The following is a 26,402-nucleotide window of genomic DNA, read 5'->3' as shown; positions in this document are numbered from 1 at the left end:
CCCACTTCTACCCATGTCTGCCCCCTAGCATCCCACAGCTGCTACTGTTTTCCTGAAACCGCAACTGTGGCAAACAGAATGGAGGAGGGAAAGAGGTAGAGCTAGAGGCAGGAGAGAGAAGGACAAGAGATGGGAACATGTCCATCAGGAGGGAGCCCAATTACTCCCACAGGAGACTGAGGCCTCTTCAAAATGGTGGGACTTCCCCCTTTCCAGTGCATCCTGGGATGCACTGGGAGGGGCCTAAGGCCCTAATTGGTTAATATGCCTAAGGCCCCTCCTAGTGCATCCCTCCTGCTGGTCTTCACTACAAGGTACGGGGGGTCGGGGGGTCCAAGCAGGAGAGAGTGGGTATTCCTCCTGCTGGTCTTCACCAGGTACGGGGAAGGTCAGGGGGTTTTGGGGCATCCAAGCAGCAGTGGGCTTTTCTCCTGCTGGTCTTCACTACAAGGTATGTGTGTGTGTGGGGGATCAGTAAGTGTGGGGGAGTCAGGGTAGAGGTGACCGAGTGGGAGGAGGGTCAGGAGGGTGGGAGGAGGGTCAGGCGGCAGAGGGGACATTTTTTTCTGCTGTTCTCCTTGCTGGCCAACTCTTCTGAGCAAACGCCAGGTACAGATCCTCCCCCCTTTTATCAGTGATTCCCTGCACGAATAGCATGCATATAGTTTGCATGTTATTGTGCTGAGCATCACCAGTAAAAAAAAAAAAAAATAAATCTCTGCCACTATGTGGTTTTTTGTTTTTTTTTTGGTGGGGGGGGGGGGTTACCATGGTGCTGAAGTTTTGTACATCCTACCTCTAGGAAGGTGGAAGTAATTGATTTCATTTCCTGCCCACTTAAAATGCTTTGAATATCATCCAGATTATTCATACTTTGTATATTAGTTTCACAAAACATGGAATTATTTCAGTTGTTTCATTTATACCCTTTTTATTGCAAAAGAAAAATCTGGTTGCATTTAAACAAAGAATACTACTAAGAACTTAGTAATTCTCATTATACTTTGGGTTCACAAGCTTTTTGTCAAGCACTGTAACTGCTTTGAAAATCATCAGGAGTGGAATGCAGCCCCAAAGGAGCTTTAAGAAGGTGGCAGCAAGCCAGGGAAGGCTTCTTTAGAAATATCCTTCCAATTCACATATTTCCTCCATTCTCCGTAGACACCCACTGTACCTCCTCCCCCCTCAGAATTCCCTCATTAGGACTGTCAGCAGAGACCAGCAAGCAGGGCACAAATTATCCTGTTCCTTGGCCTACATAAACACATACACACACACGCCTACACACACACCCCTAAACACACACACACACACCCCCTACAGATGTGCCTATGCCAGACTCCCTACATCCATGCATTTAAACAAACTCCACATACATTATTTAACTCATAACAGGGGCTCATTTTTAAAGCATTTAGACACACAAAGTACTATACAAACCTGTGATATTTTGTGTCACGTGTCTTTGGCCTCGATGCACAAAAGGTTTCCTTGCTTGCAAGGAAACTTTCCTCCTGATGCTCAAAAGGGTTCTCGGTGGCTGCTACCGATCTTCGTAGCAGCCACCAAGAACCCTATGTAAATGCATTATAATGAGCACTCCGTGTAATGCTCTAAACTTTTTGCCCACTTTTTACAAGCAAAATTTTCCAGCAGGGTCTGAGCAGTTGTAGCCTTTCATGTCAGTGTTTGAGTACTGATTGGCTCAGGCAATGACAGGAAAGTAAGGCTTGATAGCTCAGACCCCCCTCCCCCCCACTGCAGATTTAAAAGAAAAAAAGACCCCATTCATGCATGCATGCCTCCAATCCCTCCAGCCATCTATACCCCTACCCATTGTGCCAGAACCCTTTCTCCCCGTGCTCCCACCCCTTGTACCCTGCACTTAAAAGTCAGCTGGAGGGATGCCCACTCCCTCCTACCACAGAGCCAGGACACCCTTCACCTAACCCCATACCTTTTTTGAAGTTCGGCAAGAGGGATATCCACTCCCCCCTGCTGGCAGATCTGCCTCTTCAAAATGGCAGGCTTTCCTAGTACATCCTGGGATACACTGGGAAGACCCTGATTGATTCAGGTCCCTAAGGCCCCTGCACTGTTCAATGCATCTCACATATGTGCAAAGCAGGCAAAGGGAAGTCCGAGCAGCTGAGAGGCAGGAGAAACCCTGAAAACAGCCTCCTGCCACTCAGCTGTTTGGGGCAGGAAACCTTTTTTTCTTTTTTTTTTTATGGACAGATGTGCGTGTGTTAACGTACAATATCTGTCCCATAAAAATAAAGAGAGAAAGAAAGCCCTCCCCGATGTCCTGGGACCAGGAACCAACCAACCAACTAACCAACCCCCTCCCAAGCAGCGAAAACGGCAGGAGGGATGCCCACTCTTTCTTGCCAGTGGAGCCCCCCTCCCCCTGAACCATCCCCTACTCTACCTCTTCCTCCTGAAAAAAAACTCAGGAGGGATGCCCCCCTCCCCCACTCCAGAACCCCGTACCTTTTGTAGATGTTAGAAGCTGGAGAGAAGCACAGTCCCTCCAGTTCTGAAGCCCGCCCGTCAAAAATGTTGGGCCTTCCCCTTTCTGGTGCACCATGTGATGCACAGGGAGGAGCCTAAGGTCCTGATTGGCTCAGATGCCTAAGGCCCCTCCCTCTGTATCTCATGTGATGCACAGGGAAGGGCCTAAGGTCTGATATCTGAGCTGGTCATTACATTACATTAGTGATTTCTATTCCGCCATTACATTGCAGTTCAAGGCGGATTACATAAGAAGTTATCTGGACATTTCCAGAGGTGTTAAAGAGTAGAGCGGGTTGTTTCAGGGGATTGAAATGCTTCCTGCGGTGTTAGTTTGTCTTAATTGATTTCTTGAATAGCAGGGTTTTTATTTCTTTTCTGAAAGTTTTGTAGTCTGGGGTTGTGATCAGTAGGTTGGAGAGTTGGTGGTCTAGTTTTGCTGCCTGTGTGGCCAGTAGGCCATCGTACAGTTTTTGCGTTTGACGCCTCCGATTGGAGGGTGCGTGAATGGTGTCTGGGTTCTCCTATGTCTGGTTGGATTAGGCGGTTGTTCAAGTAGGCTGGGCTGTCTCCATTTATGGCTTTAAATAGTAGACAGTAGAATTTGAATAGTATTCTTGCTTGTATTTGGAGCCAGTGTGAATCGAGGTATGCGGCAGTGATGTGGTTGTGTTTCTTCAGTGAATAGATCAGTCTCAGAGCTGTGGTTTGTAATTGTTTTATCATGATTGCGGGGCAGGGGAGATAGAGGATGTTGCAGTAGTCTAGAAGACCTAGGACTAGGGACTGGACCATGAGCTGGAATTGTTTTCTGTTGAAGAATTTTCGGACTTGCTTTAGGTTTCGCATGACCGCGAATGATTTCTGTATTGTTTTGTTGATTTGTGGTTGCATGGAACAGCTTCTGTCTATCATCACTCCCAGAAGTCTTAGAGTGGGTTGAATAGGATATGTGATTGAGTTTATGATTAGGTTTGTTATGGTTGGAGGTTTTGTTCTTTTCACGAAGTATGACTTTTGTTTTATCTGGGTTCAGTTTTAGTTTGTGATCTTTCATCCATGTTGCCACTGTTTCTAGTGTCCTGTGTAGTGTGTCTGTCATGGAGGGTGTTGGTTGATCAAAAGGAAGGAGAATGGTGATGTTGTCTGCATAGCTATAAGAGGTTAAGCCTAATTTGTCTAGGCAGGTGCCGAGGTATGCAATGTAGAGATTGAAGAGTGTTGGGGATAATGGTGATCCTTGGGTTACGCCGCAGGGGTTGGACCATGGTTCTGATTTTTCTTTGTTTGTCTTTACTCTGTAGGTCCTGGATTGTAGGAATCCTTGAAACCATGTGTGCACCTTACCTGCGATTCCTATTGTATCTAGTATTTGTAGTAGGATGTCATGGTCCACCAGGTCAAATGCTGCGGTGAGATCTTGTTGTATAATCAGCATTTTTTTTGCCTGTGCTGAGGTGTTGTCTAGCTGTGTCTAGGAGGGAACCTAGTAGTGTCTCTGTGCTGTAGTTGGGTCTGAACCCAGACTGTGTAGGGTGGAGTAAGTTGTGGTTTTCTAGGTAGTTGGTGAGGAGTTTAGCTATGAGGCCTTCCATTAGTTTGACATATAGTGGTATTGAGGCTATGGGTCTGTAGTTGGATGGTAGATCTGTTGTTCCTTTTGAGTCTTTTATGATCGGGGTGATAATGATTTCACTGAGGTCTTGTGGGAAAAGGCCATCTGTGAGCATGGATTGTATCCATTGTATGAGGAGAGTGTGGAATGTTGGGCTGGAGGCTTTTAACAGGTATGGAGGGCAATGGTTGAGGTCGCAGGCTGCGTGGCTGTATTTTATATAGAGTCTGTTTAGGTCGGACCATTGTATTGTGGAGAAATGATAATGACTTTTTTGTCTTGTCGATGGTCTTATGAAATTTTTTTGAATGTGCTTGATATTGGAAACCGCCTAGATCCCAGCCAATATATAAATGTGTTAAATAAAGAAATAAATAGAAATGTTCATCATCAGGCTAAAAGTTAATTCTGTTAAAACTGGAAATAAAAACTGGGGCTTTTTCCATCTAGAAATTGATATATTACATAGTAATTAGCATGAGAAAGTAATATGTATTTTTCTGTATCATATTTCTAGTTTTAAAACAATTTCCCTTAGTACTGCAGAGCAAACTTGCAGTTTCCAGGCAGTATCTTTTCTGAACTTTCTTTCCCGGGAGTGTAAGTATAGAAACATCCAAGGTTTTGTGCGTCAGAAAACAATTGCAGCATTGATTCTGAAAGGTATCCACATTTGTTTGTCATTCCCTCTGTAGCCTTTTACCCTCTCTACCTCTTCATCCCTATGTATTTCCCTTCATGAGCAGCATATATTGATTCACCTTTTTTGTCCAGTATTTCTGTCATAATTAGATTGTAAGCTCTTTCAAGCAGGGTCCATCTCTTGCATGTTTAATGCACAGCGCAGAACTGCTTCATTGATCTATCCCTGCAAAACTTCAGTTTCTTTGATGTACTGTACTTGTCAAAGAAGGCCAGCTTTGCTAATGTTGAATTTCAAAGGCTGGCAGTGTTAAAGGGAAGAATGAGTGAAAGTGGCAACAATAGCGAGTGACTCTGGATTTTTCCTTGCTTTTCCTACAGCACACATCAAAGGGATGTCTCTTAAAGGAGTGGGTTTGGGCGGAGCGCAGCTGAATTGTCATGTTCTGCCTTAACATTTCAAATTACAAACACAACCCTGAAACTGACTCCTGTTCAATTAAACCTTTAAGAAAGCATCTGGAGATTTTTCAAGTCCCCACTTAAAAGCATTTTAATAAAAATAGATTGTATCAAGACTGCTTCCTTGTCAAAAGATTGTCTTGACTTTCTGACCTTTATGAGAGCACAAGATTGAAACAAACATACTTGTATTGCTAAGTCTCCCCAAAAATTGGTCCTGTATTTTTTTTCTTGAGGGGACCAAGCAAAACTGAAGTTTTGTTTTATTACTTGCTTACATTTTTTCTGTATAGGCAGTCCCCGATTTAAGAATGCTCGACTTACGTCCAAACTCGTACTTACGAACTGGGGTACTGCGTCTTCCCTTCCGTGTTCCAATGCGCCCCTCGTCGTACCCCTACGTTTCGCATCCCATATTCATGCCTCTCGCGGGTGTTCACCTCCTCTGGCCGGCTCCTTCCTCCCAGCTAACCTTCTGTTGACAAAGCCACAAGTGGCAGCTCCAGCACCTGGTCCCCTGGTCTTTGCAAAGCAGTGATTGGCGATGCAGCCCGCTGACTCGGAAGCCTTCCCTCTGATGTAGACAGTAGAGGAAAGGCTTCCAGTCGGTGTAACGCATGCAGTAGCCGCCAATCGCAGCTTTGCGAAGACCAGCAGATCATGTGCAGAAGCCACCGCTCGCGGCTTTGCCAACAGAGGTGCGGCTGGAAGGAGGGAGCCGGACAGAGGAAGTAAATGTTGGAGGCACAAATTTGGGATATGGAACGGAGAGGGATGACAAGGGCGCATTGGGACATGGAAGGGAGGAGGAGGGTCGCGTTGGGACAGGAAGGGAGGAAGAGGGACTGCATTGACATAGGAAGGGAGAAGTAGGGTCGCGTTGGGACACAGAAGGAAGGGGGGCAAAAACTTTGGACAAAGGATGGAAGAGAGGAGGGAGGGAGCATGAACATGGGACACAGAATGGAGTGAGGGAGGGGAGCATAATCTTGGGACATAAGATGGAAGAATGGAGGAAGTGAGGGAAAGAGATGCTGAGATGGGGAGGGAATAGAAAAGGAGAATTGTTGGGCATGGTTGAGCGAGAGGGAAAGAGAGATGGTGCACATGGGGAAATGAAGAAAGGTGACTTGGGCATAGGGAGGGAGAAAGAAATATTGGACATGGTGGTTGGAAAGGAATGAGGTTGAGAGGGAGAAATGTTGGATGTGGTGATGGAGAGGGAATAGTGGGACTGATGAAGAACAAAAATAAGTGTAAACCTATCTTTTCTTTCTATTTAAACTACAGTACTTTATTTTGAGGACTGTTTCTTTAATGTTTAAAGTTCTTAATGTTTATATAGACTGTGCACTGTACAGGCAGGATCCAAGTTACATACAAATTCAACTTAAGAACGGTTTAAAAACTGGAACTCATTCTTAACCCGGGGACTGCCCGTAATGGGTTGTATGACTTTGAATGTGTATATTCTGTTGTCTGACACAGGACATGAATCCCCCTCTTCCTCCTCTGCCTATGACTGCTGCATTGATGGCCTCCACATCATCCGGAAGCACTTCTTCAGGAGCAGGACAAAGGCCTGTGTCTGGATCTGGTGACCAAATATCACATTTACGGCAACAAACTCGACCAAGTGTGTAAGTTTTCAAGAAATCTTATTACAGTAAACATGGCTTTCAAACCATAATAACATTTACATGGAACATAGGTACTCTACAGCGGAAGCAAAATAGCACTTAATTGATGGTTTGAAACATTCATCAATAATGTAGCCTTGTCCAAAGAATGTGATGGTTAGCCATGGCACTGAAATTTAATCCTGTTGAAAATTTTTTTCCACTTTAAAATTTGATAGACAAAAACATCCAAGTAATAGATTTAGTTGAGAAAACATTGATAGGAGAAACACCACCTATTTTGGTAAGGGGAAAAGAAAAACACATTGAATGCTGTCAAGATTTGTGATTTTAGAGAAATTTAGATCAAAGTCCCAAGTGGTGACTAGTACAGCTAAAAAAAACCAAACAAACAAGCAACCATTGCAACTTCATGCATCAGGGTGAAACCACATAGGCCCTGATTCCATAAAAGGCACCTACCGATCTAGGCACCTAACTTAATTTTTTTTAAATGGCTTAATCAGCACTGATAATTGAAAGCGCCATTAAAACCCAATTAAAAATGAATTAGCTGGTAGGTGCCTACCACCTCGCGGTAATCATCTACTTTGAGGCACCTACCGGTGTTTACTCAGAAAGTGGGAATGGTTAGGGGTGGAGTTTGGGTGTGGATTGAGTTAGGCGCCAATATATTAGGCCAAGAAAACCCTGATTTAATATACCGGTGCCTAACATTATGACGCCTACTGATGCCTAAGTGCTACTAGGAGTGATTCTATAAATGGTGTCTAACTTTGATTGACTTGCAGTAGATGCTGCTTTGCTAGGCACTATTTATAGAATCTGGCCCATAGTGCTTACTAAAAATTTGTGAACCTCTTAGGATGCATTGCATTTTTTTGTTAAGTTTATACTCAAAACATGATTAAATCCTAAATAACCTGGACAAAAAGGTCATCATTGTGCCCCTGGGTTCTGAGAAGATTACTTCTGGAGAAAATGAAAAGGTAGATTTAATAGGCATCTCAGAGACCTGGTGGAAGAAGGACAATCAGTGGGACACTGTGTTATTAGGGTACAAATTATATAACAATGATAGGGTGGATCAAATTGGAGGGGGGAGTTGTGCCATATGTTAAAGAGGGAAATGAGTCAGACCCTCAGTCCATCAAGTCCGGCGATCCACACACGCGGAGGCCCAGCCAAGTGTACACCTGGCGTAATTTTAGTCACCCATATCCCTGTATACCTCTCATAAGGAGATGTGCATGGAATTTTTATGGATAGAAATTCCTTGTGTGAAGAGAAGGAGTATACTGGGACCGAATGGACAAACAGATGGCGAAATGGTTGCAGAAATTGGGAAAGGGAGTTAATTGGGGAACAGTATAATAATGGGTGATTTCAACTACATTACTTCAGTATTGACTGGATAAATGTTACATAAGGGTGTGCTTGGGAGGTAAAATTCCTAGATGCAATAAATGACTTCTTGGAGCAACATGAGGGGGAGCTATTTTAGATTTAGTCCTTAGAAGAATGCAAGACATAGTACAAGAGGCAAAGGCTTCTGGGAAATTATAATCATAATATAATCAAATTTGAGCTAATATTTGGACAAATTTGAGCTAATATCTTTACTTAAGTCACAACGGAAACCTAGGGCTCCTTTTACGAAGGTGTGTTAGGGTCTTAACGTGCGGAATAGCGCACACTAGACGCTACCGCCTCCTTTTGAGCAGGCAGTAGATTTTCAGCTAGCGCGATCTAATCTGGTGCGTGCGCTAAAATGCTTAGCGCACCTTCGAAAAAGGAGCCCCTAATGTAGCGGAAAGATCTATTTTAATGTGAATTGTATTGATGAAGTATTAAATAGATAAATAGCCGACTTGAGTATTAAATAGAATAAGTAGCCGACTTGAGCAGTCTGCGATTTAGCTCAGCTCCTGAGGACGCCGAAAGGCGAAACAACAGCTGGTGTCGGGCTGAACTAATAACAGGAAGCTGATTTGGAAGCAACGAAGAATTATCATGGAAATTAACTGAGGCTGATAAGTAGAAAAGATATATAATATCACAACAAAGACTTTTGAGAAAATCTGATTGACTATTGCATATGGAAAAAATAGGAACTATAATATAAGAAGCAATAGGGAATAAGTATGTCACAGGGGTGTTCATGTTGAAATTTTATTGTAAAGAATGTGTATAAGTGATTGGTTTTTCATATTATAAAATTTAATACAGTATATTAAAAAATAAACATATAGTAACTTCATTTATAAAATTGTATTAAGTGTTTGAAGTTAAATAAGTCTATAATAGCCCTAACTACGTGTGGATTGGTGTACTAATGAATATTCATGAGACATTTACATACCTGTCATTTCCATTATATACAGATATCTCTCATGCATGTGCATTAGGGATATCCTGAAACAGCCCCCAGGACAGGTTTGAGAAACACTATATGATCTTGAAAGCTCATGTACATTATCTTTGAATAATTCATACATTGAACCAGTAATAGGTATCATTTTGTATAGAAATAAGGCAGTTAGAGCTAAATGTTTAATACAGTGTTTACAGACTAGTCCTGGGGACATACCAATTTGGGTTTTCAGGAAATCCATGATGAACATATGTTTGATTCACCTGCTGACTGTAAGCTGAAAGCTCATATTGTGAGGGAGTCATTTGTATGAAATCCATTAGCAAGCACGGGCTCAATTGTATGGCAGTTTATCTCCTACATATTCATTTTAGATATCTTGTAAACCAGACTGGCTGGGTGTGTCTGAGGGCTCTTCAGCTTGGAAAAGAGACGGCTGAGGGGAGATATGATTGAAGTCTACAAAATCCTGAGTGGAGTAGAACGGGTACAAGTGGATCGATTTTTCACTCCGTCAAAAATTACAAAGACTAGGGGACACTGGATGAAGTTACAGGGAAATACTTTTAAAACCGATTAGAGGAAATTTTTTTTCACTCGGAGAATAGTTAAGCTCTGGAACGCATTGCCAGAGGATATGGTAAGAGCGGATAGCATAGCTGGTTTTAAGAGACGTTTGGACAAGTTCCTGGAGGAAACATCCATAGTCTGTTATTGAGAAAGACATGGGGGAAGCCACTGCTTGCCCTGGATCGGTAACATAGAATGTTGCTACTCTTTGAGATTCTAGAATCTTGTTACTCTTTGGGATTCAGGAATCTTGTTTACTCTGAGATAATGGAATGTTGATACTCCTTGGGTTTTGGCCAGGTACTAGGGACTACTGGGCTTGATGGACCATTGATCTGACTCAGTAAGGCTATTCTTATGTTCTTATGAGTAGTGGCATAGTAAAGAGGGGCGGGGTGAGGGGCAATATGCCCCGGGCACTGTCTTGGTGAGGGCGCAGGCACTCATCCTCCTCTCTGCCTCCCCCACTGCCGTGCGTGCGTGCCACCCTTCTCCCTTACGTTTGTAACATTCCTGGCGCAAGCAGCAACCCCCAACCTGGAAACAGGATACTGGGCTTGAAGGACCATGTGTTTTCTTCCAGTATGGCAATTCTTTTATTCTTATGTCCACCTAGTACATCATCCTGCTTCTGACAGTTGCCATTCCAAAAGTGCTGCCAGATCAAATTTATTTCTTATATCTCTGTTGATAGGTGTCATCAACTCATGTTTGAGTCCTAGCAACTTGATGAACATTTTCAATTTTTCAGAGGGTTGTGTTCGTGAGGAGCTAGCTAAAGTAAAGGTAGACAAAGCGATGGTGCCGGATGGTTTACATCCCAGGGTGCTGAAGGAACTTAGGGAAGTTCTGGTGGCTCCACTGACTGACCTTTTCAATGAGTCTCTAGAGTCGGGAGTGGTACCGGAGGACTGTAGAAGGGCGGATGTGGTCCCTCTCCACAAAAGTGGAAGTAAGGAAGAAGTAGGGAATTACAGGCCGGTGAGTCTGACTTCTGTGGTAAGTAAATTAATGGAAATGCTTTTAAAACAGTGAGTGGCCAAGTTTCTGGAATCCTGTGGATTTAAGGACTAGATGCAACATGGATTCACTAGAGGTAGGTCTTGTCAGACAAATCTGATCAACATCAAAGGAAGAGCAGATGCTGACGCGACAGCAGCTTGGGGGTTGTTGCTCACACCAGGAACGTTATAGAGGTACATGGGAAGGGAAGCGGCACACGTGCAGCAAGAGGGGATGGGGAAGGAGCATGTGGAGGTGGGGGAGTGGAGAAGAGGACAAGGGAAGGGCACCACTACCCTTGGTGCCTCTCACCCTCGCTATGCCACTGTGTCTGAGGATTGGGTAGAAAAGCCTTGATTTCATGTTCATACGGTAAAAACAGCAGCAATTGCTGAACTTCTCTGTCAATAATTAGGGTGAATCAGTCACACAAGTGGGTGGCTTCATCCTACCATTCAGATATAGAACAGCTGTCTGAGCTCAGAAAAGCCTCAAGGATTTTTCTGAAAACATGTGGGATTTCCCATGCAGTTGCCTGTTCTGAATCTCATTAGTTTATTTTTGTCCATGTTTCACCTGGATATATATTTGTCTCTCTCTTCGTCAAAGTATCTCTTTGCTGCTTAACATTTCTTTGCTTATTTCTTATTTTTACTGATAATATAATGGCTAAATTCTTGGGTTACTCTCCACAAACCAATTCACAAATCATATGTGTTGATGTACCTTCTAATTACAAATCTAATGGTGTATATTAAAGTTTTAAGAGTATCTTCAGAATATGCTTTCCGTGTGGTTATTTTTATACAATATAGTAACCCGCTGAACCCTGTTCGTGATAGGGATCAGGGATTCCAATTATTTCCCATGAACGAGGATTCCTAGTAGGTGCGGGTCAAAAGCTTGCGCTGATTAAGTCCCTGCCCTTTGTACACACTGCCCGTCGCTATTACCGACTGTATAATAATTAACCACACGGAAAGCATATCCTGAAGATAAAGCTTAAAAGTTTAATATACACCTTCAAATTTGTAATTAGAGTGTACATCAACACATATGATTTGTGTATTTCTTATTTTTATTCTTATTAAAAATTGATTTCATAAGAACATAATGAATAATGGATGTTTTGGAGTATATAGTCAGGGAACTATCATAGCAGGGCTCAAGAGTTTTCGACAAGTTCCTAGAGTAAAAGGCCCTAAAAATGATTAGCCGGCCAAGATAGCGGTACTTTCTGAGCATTTGTAAGATCGCTTTCGGGACTGCCAGATTTTTCTTTGCCTCCTTAGTGATGCCGCACAAACGGAAGGGAAATGTGAGGGTGCCTACCTCCTCGACGCCCTCACTACCAACGCGCCAACTCCTGATTGAGCATTTTTTGCCAGTAGTCTGCACACAAACAGGCAGAATGAGCCCCACTACGAGAGAGGCAGGAAAGGAACCTCTCTCACTGGGGCATGAGATCTCACTATCGCCACCACTTCCGGCTGCACCTCCCTGTCCGCCTGAAGCTGCTGCCGACGTGGCTGGGAGAAAGGACACCGAAGTTGCGTCTGAAGACCCTGCAGAGGAGGAAGGTTTGGTAGATGAGCTTCTACCGAGGGATACCATCTTAGGGGCATCGGCCCCCACCAGAGAGGTGACGATGGAGGCAATTTGGAAGGTGAAAACATCAAAGGAGGTAAAGGCCCTGGGGGGAAAAATGGACAATATCTCTAAAAGGTTGGAGGAATCCAACTTAGAAATGAAAAATTCAATCACCCAAATACAAACTGAGGTGCAGTCTCTTCAGGGATTCAGGACTGTGGTGGTAAAAGACAATATGGCTATCCACAAGAAAATTAAGAATACTGAGAATTTCAATAGCAGGTTAAAAGTCAGAATTCTTAATTTCCCTAAATCCCCTGGGATATCTCCATATGATATGTTTAAGGCTTATCTTGTTGAGACTTTGAAGTACACTCTGGACTGTATACTTCCACTAAACAAGTTATACTATTTACCAGTTAAGCAATCCCAGGAGCCTATGGAGAGACAGAATACTCAATCTTCCCAACTTGATCTTCAAAATATCTCAGCTATTCTGGAGGAGTCCATTTCAGACACCTCTATTAGAACAGCATTGTTAGTATCATTTATTTTCCTGCAGGTCCTAGAAGTGTTTATGAAGCAATATTTTCATTCCTCAAAAAATTTATTCCACGGTAAAAGAATCTGGGTCTACCAGGATGTCACGAAATCTATGCAGGAGAGGAGAAGGCAATTCCTTCTTCTGCAGCAAGAAACCAGATCCCTGGGGGCCTCATTTCTACTTGCATATTTTTGCAAGTATGTTGTTAAATACCTTCAAGTAAAATATGTGTTTTTCCTCCCAGAGCACCTGAAGGCTTCCTTGGAGCTCAAAGGAATTACCCCCAAAGGACTGAGTGAATAAGTAATAATGCAGAACTGAGTGCTAGTCCTGTTTCCTTTATTGCATTATTCTTTTTCTTTTGTTTAAAGTTTTGTCTCAACTTTTCTGCCATTCTCCCCCCAAAATATGGTGGTCTAAGGTGGTTCCTAAATAATATGATTTCATATAATGTGAAGTAACATTATTCTTACTGCTTTTCTGTAAACAAGATTTTTCTTGTAAAAATTTGTTGAAATTATAAATAAATAAATAAAAAAGATTAGCCAAGTAGAGATATGAGACTCCAGTAATGGTACATCGGCTTGTCATGCCACTGGGGCTTGTGCGCATCTGAGAAGCTAAAAACTATGTTGTTGGTAGTTTCACTAAAACAGAGCCTCCCGAGGTGGACAGGTTTCAGCAGGGATGTCAGACTAATCGTGTACCAACCATCTGAGCAGCAGCAGATAGGCAGTGTTAGAGGTAGAGGTTTGTGTCTGAATCAACAATGGCATCAACATCAAATTTATACTGTGCAGAAGGCCTGGCAATCAATTTCTATATTCTGTCACAAAAACTTGATGATAGAAGCATAGAAACATGATGGCAGATAAAGGCCAAATGGCCCATCTAGTCTGCCCATTATATCCCAGGCTCTCTTGAATTCAGACCACCTCTTGAATTTCTACCACCTCTTCAGGGAAACTGTTCCATGCATCTACCGCCATTTCTGTAAAAAAGTATTTCCTCAGATTACTCCTATGCCCTCTCATTGCAGAGTTTCCTTACAAATGAAAGAGACATTAATATTACGTAGGTATTTAAATGTCTCTATCATATCTCCCCTCTCATGCCTTTCCTTCAAAGTATACAGATTGAGATCTTTAAGTCTGTCCCTATACGTCTTATCATGAAGAACACACACCATTTTAGTAGTCTTCCTCTGGGCCGATCCATCCTTTTTATATCTTTTTGAAGGTGTGGCCTCCAGAATTGTATACAATATTCTAAATGAGGTCTCACCAGAGTCTTATACAGAGGCATCAGTACCTCCTTTTTCCTACTGGCCATACCTCTCCCTATGCAACATAGCATCCTTCTAGCTTTCGCCGTCACCTTTTCAACCTATTTGCTCACCTTAAGATCATCACATACAATCACACCCAAGTCCCTCTCTTCCGTCGTGCACATAAGTTCTTCACCTCCTAAACTCCCTCTGGTTTTTTCAGCCCAAATGCATGAACTTGCATTTATTATTATTAAATTTTAGCTGCCAAATTTCAGACCATTCTTCAAGATTCACCAGGTCTTTCTTCATGTTATTCACACCATCTGGCATGTCTATTCTATTGCAGATTTTGGTATCCGCAAAAAGGCAAATCTTACCCAACAACCCTTCATCAATATCATTTATAAAAATAAGAACAGAACCTTCAGGCACACCACTGGTAACATCCCTTTCTTCAGAGTGATCTCCATTGATCACTACCCTCTGTTGCCTTCCACTCAACCAGTTCCTAACCCAGCCCGTCACTTTGGGACCCATCTCAAGGGCACTCAGTTTATTTATTAGACGTCTGTTTGTTTGTCCAAGGCTTTGGTAAAATCTAAATACACCACATCTAGCGCACATTCTATATCCAATTCTCTGGTCACCCAATTAAAAAAATTGATCAGATTTGTCTGACAAGATATACCTCTAGTGAATCCATATTGCCTCCAGTCCTGTAATCCACAGGATTCTAGAAACTTGACTATTTTCTGTTTTAAAAGTGTTTCCATTAATTTGCTTACCACTTACTGGCCTGTAATTCCCTACATCCACTTTTGTGGAGAGGGACCACATCCGCCCTTCTCCAGTCCTCCAGTACCACTCCCAAATCTAGAGACTCATTGAAAAGGTTCCTTCAGCATCCTCGGATGTACACCATCCGGCCCCATCACTTTGTCTACCTTTATTTTACCTAGCTCCTCATGTACACAACCCTCTGAAAATCGAAAATGTTCATCAAGTTGCTAGGACTCGAACATGAGTTGATGACACCTATCAACAGAGATATAAGAAATAAATTTGATCTTGAAGGCTGGAGAACCTTCAAGGAATGACCTCACACTAACAACCCAATTGCTGTATATGATATAGATTTATTAATAATAAACAATAGTCAGCTTACATGGACCAAAGATACAGCAGATTGAGCTAACGGATGACATACAGAATAGCCAGCATATTTGATATGTGGAATCCGTTCTGAAGTATGAATCAAGTGGGCTACTTTTATACTGTACTCTATTTTAGTGGCCCAAAATATAAGATATTTCCTGGTTACAAATCACATAACCACTTTCTATTGGATTATCATGTTTGTCATATATGTTGATTGGACAATACACATATTGGTCATAGAGTCATATTGAAGCATTATGTCACCTAGTGCCAAATATGGCTTTTCTATTTTCCTCTGACAATGCATTATTAATGCTGAGGTCAATAATTTCTGGGAGTGAGTCCCCCTCCCTTCAGGGCTTGATTGTAGATCTGTCAGCACTTTTCGATAGGACTTCTGGTAAGCCATCTAGACCTGAGGTCATGTGGTTTGGTGACCCAAACATTTCTTCTTTGAAAAGTCCAAGAATGTCCAAAGTTTTCACTCTCAGCAAATAATCAATGTTGTCACAGTCAGCGGATGTTTTTGTCAGTCTCTAAGGCAAAGATGAACTTCTCCTAGATGGATTCTTATTAATGCTGACACAATAAGATATAATTCTTGCAATGTGCATATGATTTGGACAAGTTTTAATGCAGCTACACAGTAAATGTTCCTTTTCAGGGTCTCAAGGGGGTCTGAATCTTCACCTTCATTTTCAATGAAGGTCTTACTCCTTATTCTCCTTCCTCAATCTGGCAGCACTTTTAGAATGACAACTGTCAGAAGCAGGATGATGCAATAGGTGGACATAAGAACATAAGAATTGCCATACTGGAACAGACCAAAGGTCCTTCAAGCCCAGTTTCCTGTTTCCAACAGTGTCCAACCCATATCTCAAGTATCTAGCAAGATTCCAACTAGTAAAACAGATTTTATGCTAATTATTCTAGGAATAAGCAGTGGATTTCCCCAAGCCATCTCAATAATGGCCTATAGACTTTTCTTTTAGGAAATTATACAAACCTTTATTAAACCCTGCAAAGCTAACTGATTTCATTCTCTGGCAACAAATTCCAGAGTTTAATTACACATTGTGTGAAGAAATATTTTCTTTAGTTTGTTTTAAATCTACTACTTAGCAGCTTCATCGCATGCCCCCTAGTCCTAGTATTTTTGGAAAGAGTAAACAAACGATTCACATCTACCCTTTTCACTCCACTCAGTTTTTTATAGACCTCTATCATATCACCCTGCATGCAAACTTGACAGTGAATCAATCGCTGTTTAAAAATCAGCCAGAAAATCGTCCAACACCGATTGAGTCGCTATCTTTAGTAAATCTGGGCCTAAGTGCAGATTCTGTCGGACAACACTTTGGAAAAACTGATCACCAATAATAATAATAATTTTATTCTTATATACCGCCATACCGACAAGGTTCTAGGCAGGTCACAACAAATAAAACTGATACATACAATGCAGATGAAATACAAGTTTAATGAAAAAGAACTTATTAAAAGTTAAAACAAATTGCATTAAGATACCAACCTATCAAATAGTTGTGTCTTTAGCAGTTTTCTAAAATCAGCATAAGAAGGAACCTCTAACATAATTTTTCCAAGCCATACATTCAGTTTAGCGGCCTGAAACGAGAGGGTTCTCTCAAGGAACTTCTTGTAGCGACAGGATTTTATGGAGGGATATGTGAACAAATGTACTCTGCAGTATAGTGAGAATACTAAAGGCTCCTTTTGCAAAGGCGTAGTAGTGGTTTTAGTGCATGCTTAGCGTTTAAAATGCTGCATGTGCTAGCTGCTACCGCCTTCTTTTAAACAGGCGGTAATTTTTCGGCTAGCGCACACTATAGCGTGCGCTGAAAATACTAGCGCACCTTTGTTAAAGGAGCCTAAAAGGGAACTTGAAAACAATCCAAGATCATAAAACCTTTGAAAACAAAATGATAAGGTATTATGACACCTACCAGACATGACTTAAAAGAGATCTGGGCTTACTTTCCCACTATAAAGACATTTAAAACTGATCTACCACTTTTCTTTCTCCTGCCCACCCACCCTTCCCTCTTCCTATCCCCAAAATAATCTCATGTTTTCCTTATATATTTATATATACTGATATTTGTCAAAATTTGCTTTTTTCTGATCGGAAGAAGGGTATTGGGGTATACAAAAATAAAATTATTATTATTACCTTCAAAAGCTCATCTTACTGGATTTCATGTATGTGTTCTCTTTGCCACTTTTCATTAAAAATAATTTTTAAAAAAAATGCATTGAGTTAGTGCAATAAAAAAAAGTATCCCCTTATTGCCTTTGTTTTTTGTTTTATTTCTTTATGCTACCTTGGAAAGTGAACTAACACAGCCACCACACTATTTTCCCTGACCCATCTCCCATCCCATTTAGACTCATCTTACTTTGTTTGGTGTGTCCCATGGGATAGGAATGATCCCTGGTTGCTCCAGCCCACTGGTGCTGGCTTCAGTGCCTGACAATATTTTGAAAAAATTGACTTGATGGGTCAAGAGTGATTGGTGATTGCATTTGTTTGGATTGATGGGATTCATAGGCGTGATAAAATGGGTTGGGATGGAGAAAAGCCTGAAAAGGGAACTTCAGTTTTCCTTAAATTGTGGGATGCCTGAAACTGGTCTTTTGTGTCCGGGGCTTAAAGGGGGACCCTAGCCTCTGCATTTCTTATGGGTTTTGTTGTGTTTCAAATAAATGAAATAAACACAAATGAAAGGAAAAATTATGTGCACATTCCTACAAACAAGGCATTTTTATGTATAGGAATATGTAAAAGGGTCTTGTCTTTCTAAAAGAATATTTTCAGGAAATGATTCGTAGCTAGCACACAGGAAAAAAGTGACATTGTTGTATTAGAGCAATTTGTAGGTTCAAGGACCCTATCCCACATGATTACTGCACTAAATGATATATATTCTTCCAGGTATGTTGCTATTTATCCTTATTCTCCCCGAAAGGAAGATGAACTGGAACTGCGAAAAGGAGAGATGTTCTTGGTATTTGAACGCTGTCAGGATGGCTGGTTTAAAGGAACTTCCATGCACACAAACAAAATTGGTGTGTTTCCTGGCAATTATGTAGCATCAGTCACACGGTAAGAGTTGTTAAATACCTTAGGTTTCTACCTGCCTTGTTTGTGCCTGTGTCATTTGTGAAATAATTCTGTAAACAAGTGTTGTATCTTTAATGATTCTATAAAACACCATGTAGTCTTGGCAGCTGGATTTACTGTGGCCCAGATGCTCAAAACCTAATGCCGGCAGTAGGAGCGATTAGTGCTGGAACTGTGTGCCTGTTAATATGTGCAGCATGCACAAAACCCTCTAATGTGCATGCTAATCTGTGCGCTGAAGATTAGAGCAAATTGAAATGGGTTAAAGTCAGGTGATTATGTATTCACTCGGAATGCTCAGAAGACAGCACAGAAGCTAATGCCAAAACCACATTGCCAGGTGGGGGATGGCGTTCATTTTCGTCTGTATTTTTCACATTAAATTGCCAGTTTTGGGGGGCTTTTGAAAGGAGAGAAGAAACAAATATGTCTGCAAGCCCTAGAAAAGCTGGAGGTGAGTACGCCATTGGTGTCCGTTCTTCTTCACTTTGGTGAGAGCCTCTTAGGAGATTTAAACAGCAAAATTTGGGGTGGGGTGACATATTTCATGGTGTGGGGGAAGGTGCTGATGTACCGTATTTTCACCCATATAACGCGCATACGTGTATAACACGCATACGCGTATAGCGCGGGGGTCCAAAGCATTTCAGTAAAAAAATTTTTTATATAGCACGCACACGCGTATACCGCGCATGTTGCTATAACTTCCTCCCACTCCCGCTTACTCTTCTGGCCTGCGAACTGGCATCCCCTCCCCCGCGATCCTACATCCCCCCCAGCACCGCAAAACATCTCTTACCTGATTGGGCACCAGCACCAATGCACAGGACGTGCCAGTGCCAGTGCCCGAAGATCCTCCCTCGTTGTTGCTGGGCTGGGCTGTGCTGGGCGGTGCGAGGATGCCGGATCGGAATGAAAAAAAAAAAATTGTACAACGCACAAGGTTATGTACGGTTTGTAAAAATCGTGTATAACGCGCGCGTTATATGCGTGAAAATACTGTACTTTTGCACTTCTTGTTTTGCCTGATGCAGGCACATTGGCATTTCATAGTAAGCACGGCTCTTGTGCACATGCAAAGGCCACATTCCTCCCCCTTGCTTTCATAAGAACAGCCATGGTCCCTGTAGCCCAGTATCCTGTTTCCACAGTACCTGTCAGAAGCCCAAATAGTAGCAACATTCCATGCTACCTATACAGGGCAAGCAGTAGCATCCCCCATGTTTGTCTCAATAGCAGACTATGGACTTTTCTTCCAGGAATTTATCTAAACCTTTCTTAAACCTAGCTACACTAACCACTGTAACCGCCTCCTCTTGTAACGAGTTCCAGAGCTTAACTATTCTCTGAGTGAACAAATATTTTCTCCTATTTGTTTTGTGAAAAATTGATTCACTCTTACCAGTTCTACACAACTCAGGATTTTGTAGACCTCAATCATATCCCCCCCCCCCACACACACACACACTTAACCATCTTTTTTCCCAACCTGAAAAGCCCCAACCTTTACTAGCACACATAAAATTTGCTTTGGGCCTTGAGGGGCTAGTTTTCAGCATTGTTCTTGGCTATGGAATGCGTGCTCTTGCCTCTAGCACTAGAGTTTGAGCATCAGGCCCTATGTTTATAAAGATGTATCTTTCCTTTGTCTTTTACAGGTCAGTGACAAATGCCAGTCAAGTGAAAATTCCTGTGACTACTGCTAGCCAGTCTGGGCCAATGGTGACCATGGTCAGTCCTTCTAGTGCTGGAACAACCTCCCAGAAACTTCAGGGCAATGGCATTGACTTTAATAAGGTGTTAAACTCCAATGGGGTACCAACCGGTACAATTCCATCAGCACACATTCAAACGAGCCCACAATCCAAGATTCTTATGCACATGAGTAATCAAATGACGGTAAACCAGGCACGCAATGCTGTCAGAACAGGTAAACGTTTCTGATATCATGATCCTTAATAAAAATCACTGCTGAGCTGATAGAGTGTAGTTAGCTTGCAAAATCTTGTTTTCTTCAGTAAATTGTAGTCTCGTTCACTGGTTGCCTTCCTAAAACAGCAGTTCAGTACAGAGAAGAATTTTTTAACAGGACACCTGAACATGTGCCTTTTAATAAGATGAGCACCCGAAACATAAGAAAAATGAAAACGCACAAAGTCATACCTACTCTGAGGCAGTGTAAATAGTTGAATGTACGGACCTGTTTTAGAAACGTTGCGGCTTCTTCCCCTGGGAATGCCCTGGGCAAGTCAGTGAACCTTCCATTGCCCCAGTTACTTAAGAGTATGAATCTACTAATGAGGGTACTGTACAACTCAAGGGGAGAGAAGAAGACAAATTAGCATGTTAAATACTGTTAGCAATAGCATATATTGTCTCAAGACTGCATCGTATATATACGCTATACGCCTTTATGTGATTGGTATGATGACAAATTGCCAACCAGTATTTAACCTTCACAAAAAGGCTGGTGTGGCTCTTCATTGGACAGGCTGGATGGACCACACAACTTTATCTACCGTCATTTATTGTGTTACTGGGAACAGAAAAAGTACTTGCATATAATATATATAGTGCTTTGGCTGTACCACAGAAAGGTGATATATCAAATGCATAACCTTTACACTATGTGCAACACACATATATACAGAGACAGTTTCATTCATTCCATGCATTCTTCAGAGCATAGTTCCCTCCACATTCTCCTACATTCCGTTGTTCTTTTTAAGCTTGATTATTGTAACTGTTCTCATTGGACAGCCTGCATCCCAAATATAATCACTAAAATTGGTGCAAAATACTGCTATGAAACTTCTTTATAGAAACATAGAAATACGACTATGTCACTTCCCTTCTTAATGCTGCACATAAACTACCAGTTGCGTATAGAATCTCCTTTAAGATCAATGCTCTGTCTCTTAAGATACAGCCTTCTGTTCTCCTTCCTTTTTTGGCTTCCTTTCTCATCCTTTATGCTCTCTCCAGATTACTACTACTACTTATCATTTCTATAGCACTGCTAGACGTATGCAATGCTGTACATTGAAACAATCAAAAGATAGTCCCTGCTCAGTAGACCTTACAGTCTAATCAGGGCATTAGAGAGTTTCTCAGACATGGGTACTTTACAAGTGAGTGGGGGTTAGGAGTTTAAAGCAACCTTGAAAAAGTGTGCTTTTAGCCTGGATTTGAATACTTCCAGGGACAAAGCTTAACATACTGACTCGGGCATAAGGTGCAGCAAAAGAGAAGGAACGTAGACTTGAGTTGGCAGTAGAGGAGAAGGGTACAAATAAGAGAGACTTGCCCAATGAATGGAGTTCCCGTGGAGGAGTATAGGGAGAGATAAGAAAGGAGAGATATTGAAGAGCTGGAGAGTGAATGCACTTGCAAGTCAATAAGAGGATTTTGGAAATATATGCAGAAATGGATGGGGAGCCAGTGGAGTGACTTGAGGAGAGGGGTAATGTGAACTTGGTGACTCTGACAGAATATAAGTCGTGCAACAGAATTTTGAATGGATTGAAGGGGAGAGAAATGGTTTTGTGGAAGACCTGTGAGAAGCAAGTTGAAGTAGTCTAGGCCAGTGTTTCTCAACAAGTACTCCCTTGCCAGTTAGGTTTTCAGGATATTCACAATGAATATGCATGAAAGAAATTTGTATATAATAGAGGCAGTGTATGCATATCAAGTTTATGCATATTCATTGTAGATATCATGAAAACCTGACTAGCAAGGGGGTACTCCAGGACCAAGTTGAGAAACACTGGTCTAGGTGTGAGTTAATAAGGGTGTGGATAAGGGTTTTGGTAGTGTGCTCAGAGAGGAAGGGTTGGATTTTGGTGATATAGAGAAAGAAACAACACGTTTTAGCGGTCTGTTGGAGTTATGTAGAGAGAGAGAGAGGAGTCAAAGATGGCACGGAGGTTGTGAGCTGACGAAACAGGGAGAGTGAGATAGAGAAAGGGAGGAGAGGAGAGGAGAGGTAGTTTGGGTAGAAGGATAAAGTAGTTCAGTCTTGGCCATGTTCAGTTTTAAGTGATGGTGGGACATCCAGGCAGCAATTTTGTACAGGCAGGTTGAGACTAAGGCCTGGATTCCTGTAGAGATTTTTGGTATAAAGAGATAGGTCTGGGAATCATCAGCATTGAGGTGATATTGAAAACCAAGGGAGGAGATCTGAGCACCAAGAGAATGAATATAGTTAGAGAAAAGAATAGGTCCCAGGATTAAGCTTTGAGGTACCCCGACTGATAGTGGGATAGCAGTGGAGGAGGATCCACCACTGCATGCATTAAAGTTGCAATGTGAAGGATAAGAAGAGAACCAAGAAAGAACAGGGCCCTGAAATTCAAGCATATCTACATTGTCAAAAGCAGTGGTTAGATCAAGAAGGATGAGGATGGAATAGAGACCTTTGGATTTGGCCAGGAACAGGTCATTGGAGACTTTAGTAAGGGCAGTTTCCATAGAGTGCAGGAAGCAAAAGTCTGATTGGAGTGGATGAAGATTAACTAGGGACAGCAGAAAGTCAAGGCAATGTCGGTGAACAAGACATTCAAGTAGCTTGGATAAGAAGGGGAGGAGGGAGATGGGGTAACAGTTGGAAGGGCAAGTAGGTTCTTTAAGAAGTGGTGTAATTACAGCATGTTTGAAGACATTAGGGACAGTTGCAGTGGAAAGTGATAGATTGATGTTGTGACAAATAGAAGGGATGACAGTAGGAGAGATAGTGCTGAGTAGATGGGTGGGAATCTGATTGAAGGAGGAAAGAAAATGTGCAGTTTCCTCTTTAGTGATTTCAGGAAAGGAAGAAAAAGCGGAGAGGATGGAATAGAGTTGACAGAGTGGTCTAGGGGAGAGAGAGGCGAAGGTGGTTTGGTTGAGAACTCAAGGTTAATCTTGTAACATGTCATAGAAGTACTCAGCCATAATTTGGGGGGGAAAGTGATGGAGAAATTGGAGGTGAGGGTACTTTGAGTAATAGAGTTCAGTGTGGCAAAGAGATGGCAAGGGTTGGAGCTGAGAGAGTTAGTCAAATGGTCATAATAGTCTTGTTTGGAAAGTGAAATAACAGACTCGAAAAAGGTTAGGAGGGCCAATTAGTAGTTCCTTCTTTCCATCAGGTCTTCTTGGACATCTCCAGGAATTCCTGCTTCAACGTTGCTTCTCTTACACTATGGAATGCTCTTCCCCAATATTTGTGACTTGAGCAATCTTTCAATAAATTTAAATCCTTGTTAAAAGCTTATTATTTCTCTCTGGCTTTCCATTCAGACTGACTTTTGTCTCCTTATTATTTACCTTTGACATTCTCTAACATCTGTCTTCTGATGGGAATTCATCAAGCCTCCTAATGTGCTCATTCTTTCATTCTTTCCCTTTCATTGCTATGTAACCTTCCCTGTTGTCCCATTACCCATTTGTGTGCTTTCCGAAACTTGTTTGGTTTGGTTTTCAACCCCCAAGCCTTCTACTTATTAAATTGTAAACCGCTTAGATTTCTATTTGAAACTTTTCTGGTATATCAAATAAATTGAACGTAATGTGTGATGGTAAGGACTTATGCACCAATCTGTTTTCATGGCCACACACTGATGGCCATTAATATAAAAACACCAAAATAGAAAATTCGGCTGTTTTACCCCAGTAGAAAAACAGCCTTAGCATGTTGGAAAAACCTGTGTAAGGGTGTACAAGGCCATTTTTTTACCACTGTTTGATAAAAGGGCTCCTAATTTTGTTAATCTTTTTGCAAATCACCTGTTAATCTTCTAAGCTTTATCTCTGGACTATTAAAATAACAGTTCAGCTTATTTGTTGCCTATTTTTGGGACAAACATATTTTATGCTTCATCTCGTAAAGTGCTACATTTTAAAGTGCAATGAAATTAAAATTTATTTCCATTCTCTTTTTATGTGATCTAGCATCAGTACATAGCCAAGAGAGACCCTTGGCAGCAGTGACTCCTATCCAGGCTCAGCATGCAACCTGTCTTTTACCTGCCACTCTTGTCATCCCACATCATTCTGCCCCTTCTCAGCAGCTGCAGCCTCAGCTCTCTGCATCTATTACTTATTTGACAACTCCTGTGAATATCAACAGATCAAATGTGCCATCGGCTTGTGGAACAGCTTCTGGAAATTGTCCCAGCCTTGCTGCAGCATCTTTAGATGGAGATGCAAGTTGGAGACCTATCCCTGGCTATACTGGAGCCCCTGCTTCTCCTGAAACAGCTGTATCAATTGGGAATCCTGGAGCTGTAAAACTGGACAAAGACAGTAAGGTGGGTTGGACCATTTCTTGATATTTCACTTAGAGTTTTGTACTTATTGTGACAGCTGTTTCCCTATAATATCCAAGTGTTACTGAATGCCATGAATGTTCTTTATGGATAGCATTCATGGTAACATAGAAACATGATGGTAGATAAAGGCCAAAAGGCTCAGCCAGTCTGTCCATTCGTAGCATCCACTATCTGCTGCTCTCCCTAAGAGATCTCACGTTCCTGTCCCACGCTAGTAGTTTTGTGTTGTGTGTGTTATATACAATATACCTATACACACATTTCACCATGTATTATTTCTCTATAAGCTTCAAACAGCCCATATTAAAAGCTAGAGATATGTATTTGTCAGCAGGTGGTGAAAACATAACTTGCCTATCCAGATATTTCAAAAAGAAGCCAGGTTTAAAAATTGTCTAGGTTGTACATGTGCCAGAAGTTATGGCCTCTGAACTAGTGTCTGGAAGAAAGTTATGTTTCAGGGATTGGCCTCATCAAAGAATCATCTGTTAGATCCATTTGGGTACCATAATTTCTCAAGTGGAGAGGGACAAAGGCTTCCTGTTTGAGGTTCAATCTAAGAACAATTTTCTTTTTGTCTATCAGAAAAAGATTTGGAGAGAAGACAACACTTTTGTTTATCCACAGAGGGACCCAATCTAATTTTTAAAGGTCCCTTGCTAGTAGTGTCTCTTCTCTTTTCTTTTTTTTAATTATTAAATTTCTGTAGAACAATCTGGAGCTTACAAAAACTTCCAACAATAATTGCACATAATAGTCAATATAGTTCAGATTGAATTTTTTAAATAACTCTAGTAGACAGACAAAGAACATACAAACAGGAAGAACAGATAAAAAATTCAACAGGCCCTACTTTTCCAACTCTACCTTCTCCCTTGAAAAGATCCTCTTTAAAATTAATTCTGCCAAAAAGATACTAACCAGGTTGTATAAGGATTTGGGCTTTCTGGTTTGTTCAAGAGAAAGTGGCTATCAAATGGCTTGGGAGCAGTGGTAACTCAGTATAACAGATGTGCAGTTTTGGGATCAAGTACATTGGTATATTCTCTACTGTTATAGTGTTACTACTGTATATACTCAAACCTAAACTGAGATTTTTGGACCATAATGGGGGTCTTGGTTTATACTCACATCATCCAACTGTGCACCCCTCCTGCCTGAACCTGTTACAGTCCTCTCCTGGGTCTGCCTTGAACTCTGGTGGTCCAGCAGTGAGCCGGGACTGAAGCAACCCCTCCTGTCCTGGTCAGCTCTGCACCCCCCATCTCCCTCCCATTTCCCAGATCCTGGTGGTCCAGTGGTAAACTGGGGCAGGAGCGATCCTCCTACACTTCTGCCCCATGCAGAGCCGCTAAAGAAAATAGCTGCCGCGTGCTCCTGCTGCAACTTTGAGAGATTGCAGTGAGAACTCAGGGCAGCCATTTTCTTTAGCAGCTCTGCATGGGGCAGGAGCGTAAGACTATCGCTCATGCCTTGGTTCACCGCTGGACCACCAAGACGTGCAAGGTAGGCCTTTGCAGGGTCCGGGAAGTGGGGTGGTGCAGAGCCAGCCGGGATAGGGGACAGGAGGG

General features: G+C 41.9%; 1 protein-coding gene across 4 annotated transcripts in view; it reads left to right on the top strand.

Moving 5' to 3' along the window:
* The window catches only part of SH3RF1 (SH3 domain containing ring finger 1), a 238,819-nt gene that overhangs the window by 198,926 nt on the left and 13,491 nt on the right, over positions 1–26,402 (top strand). For all 4 annotated transcript variants that reach the window (XM_033942181.1, XM_033942153.1, XM_033942174.1 and 1 more), the window contains 4 exons: positions 6,722–6,873; positions 18,335–18,505; positions 20,182–20,453; positions 24,452–24,810. In XM_033942181.1, coding sequence (XP_033798072.1) covers positions 6,722–6,873; positions 18,335–18,505; positions 20,182–20,453; positions 24,452–24,810 — 954 coding nt within the window. The remainder of the gene's footprint in view (positions 1–6,721; positions 6,874–18,334; positions 18,506–20,181; positions 20,454–24,451; positions 24,811–26,402) is intronic.

The sequence above is a fragment of the Geotrypetes seraphini genome, chromosome 1 (assembly GCF_902459505.1).
Source record: "Geotrypetes seraphini chromosome 1, aGeoSer1.1, whole genome shotgun sequence".
Taxonomy (NCBI): domain Eukaryota; kingdom Metazoa; phylum Chordata; class Amphibia; order Gymnophiona; family Dermophiidae; genus Geotrypetes; species Geotrypetes seraphini.
This window is presented reverse-complemented; position numbering and strand designations above follow the sequence as displayed.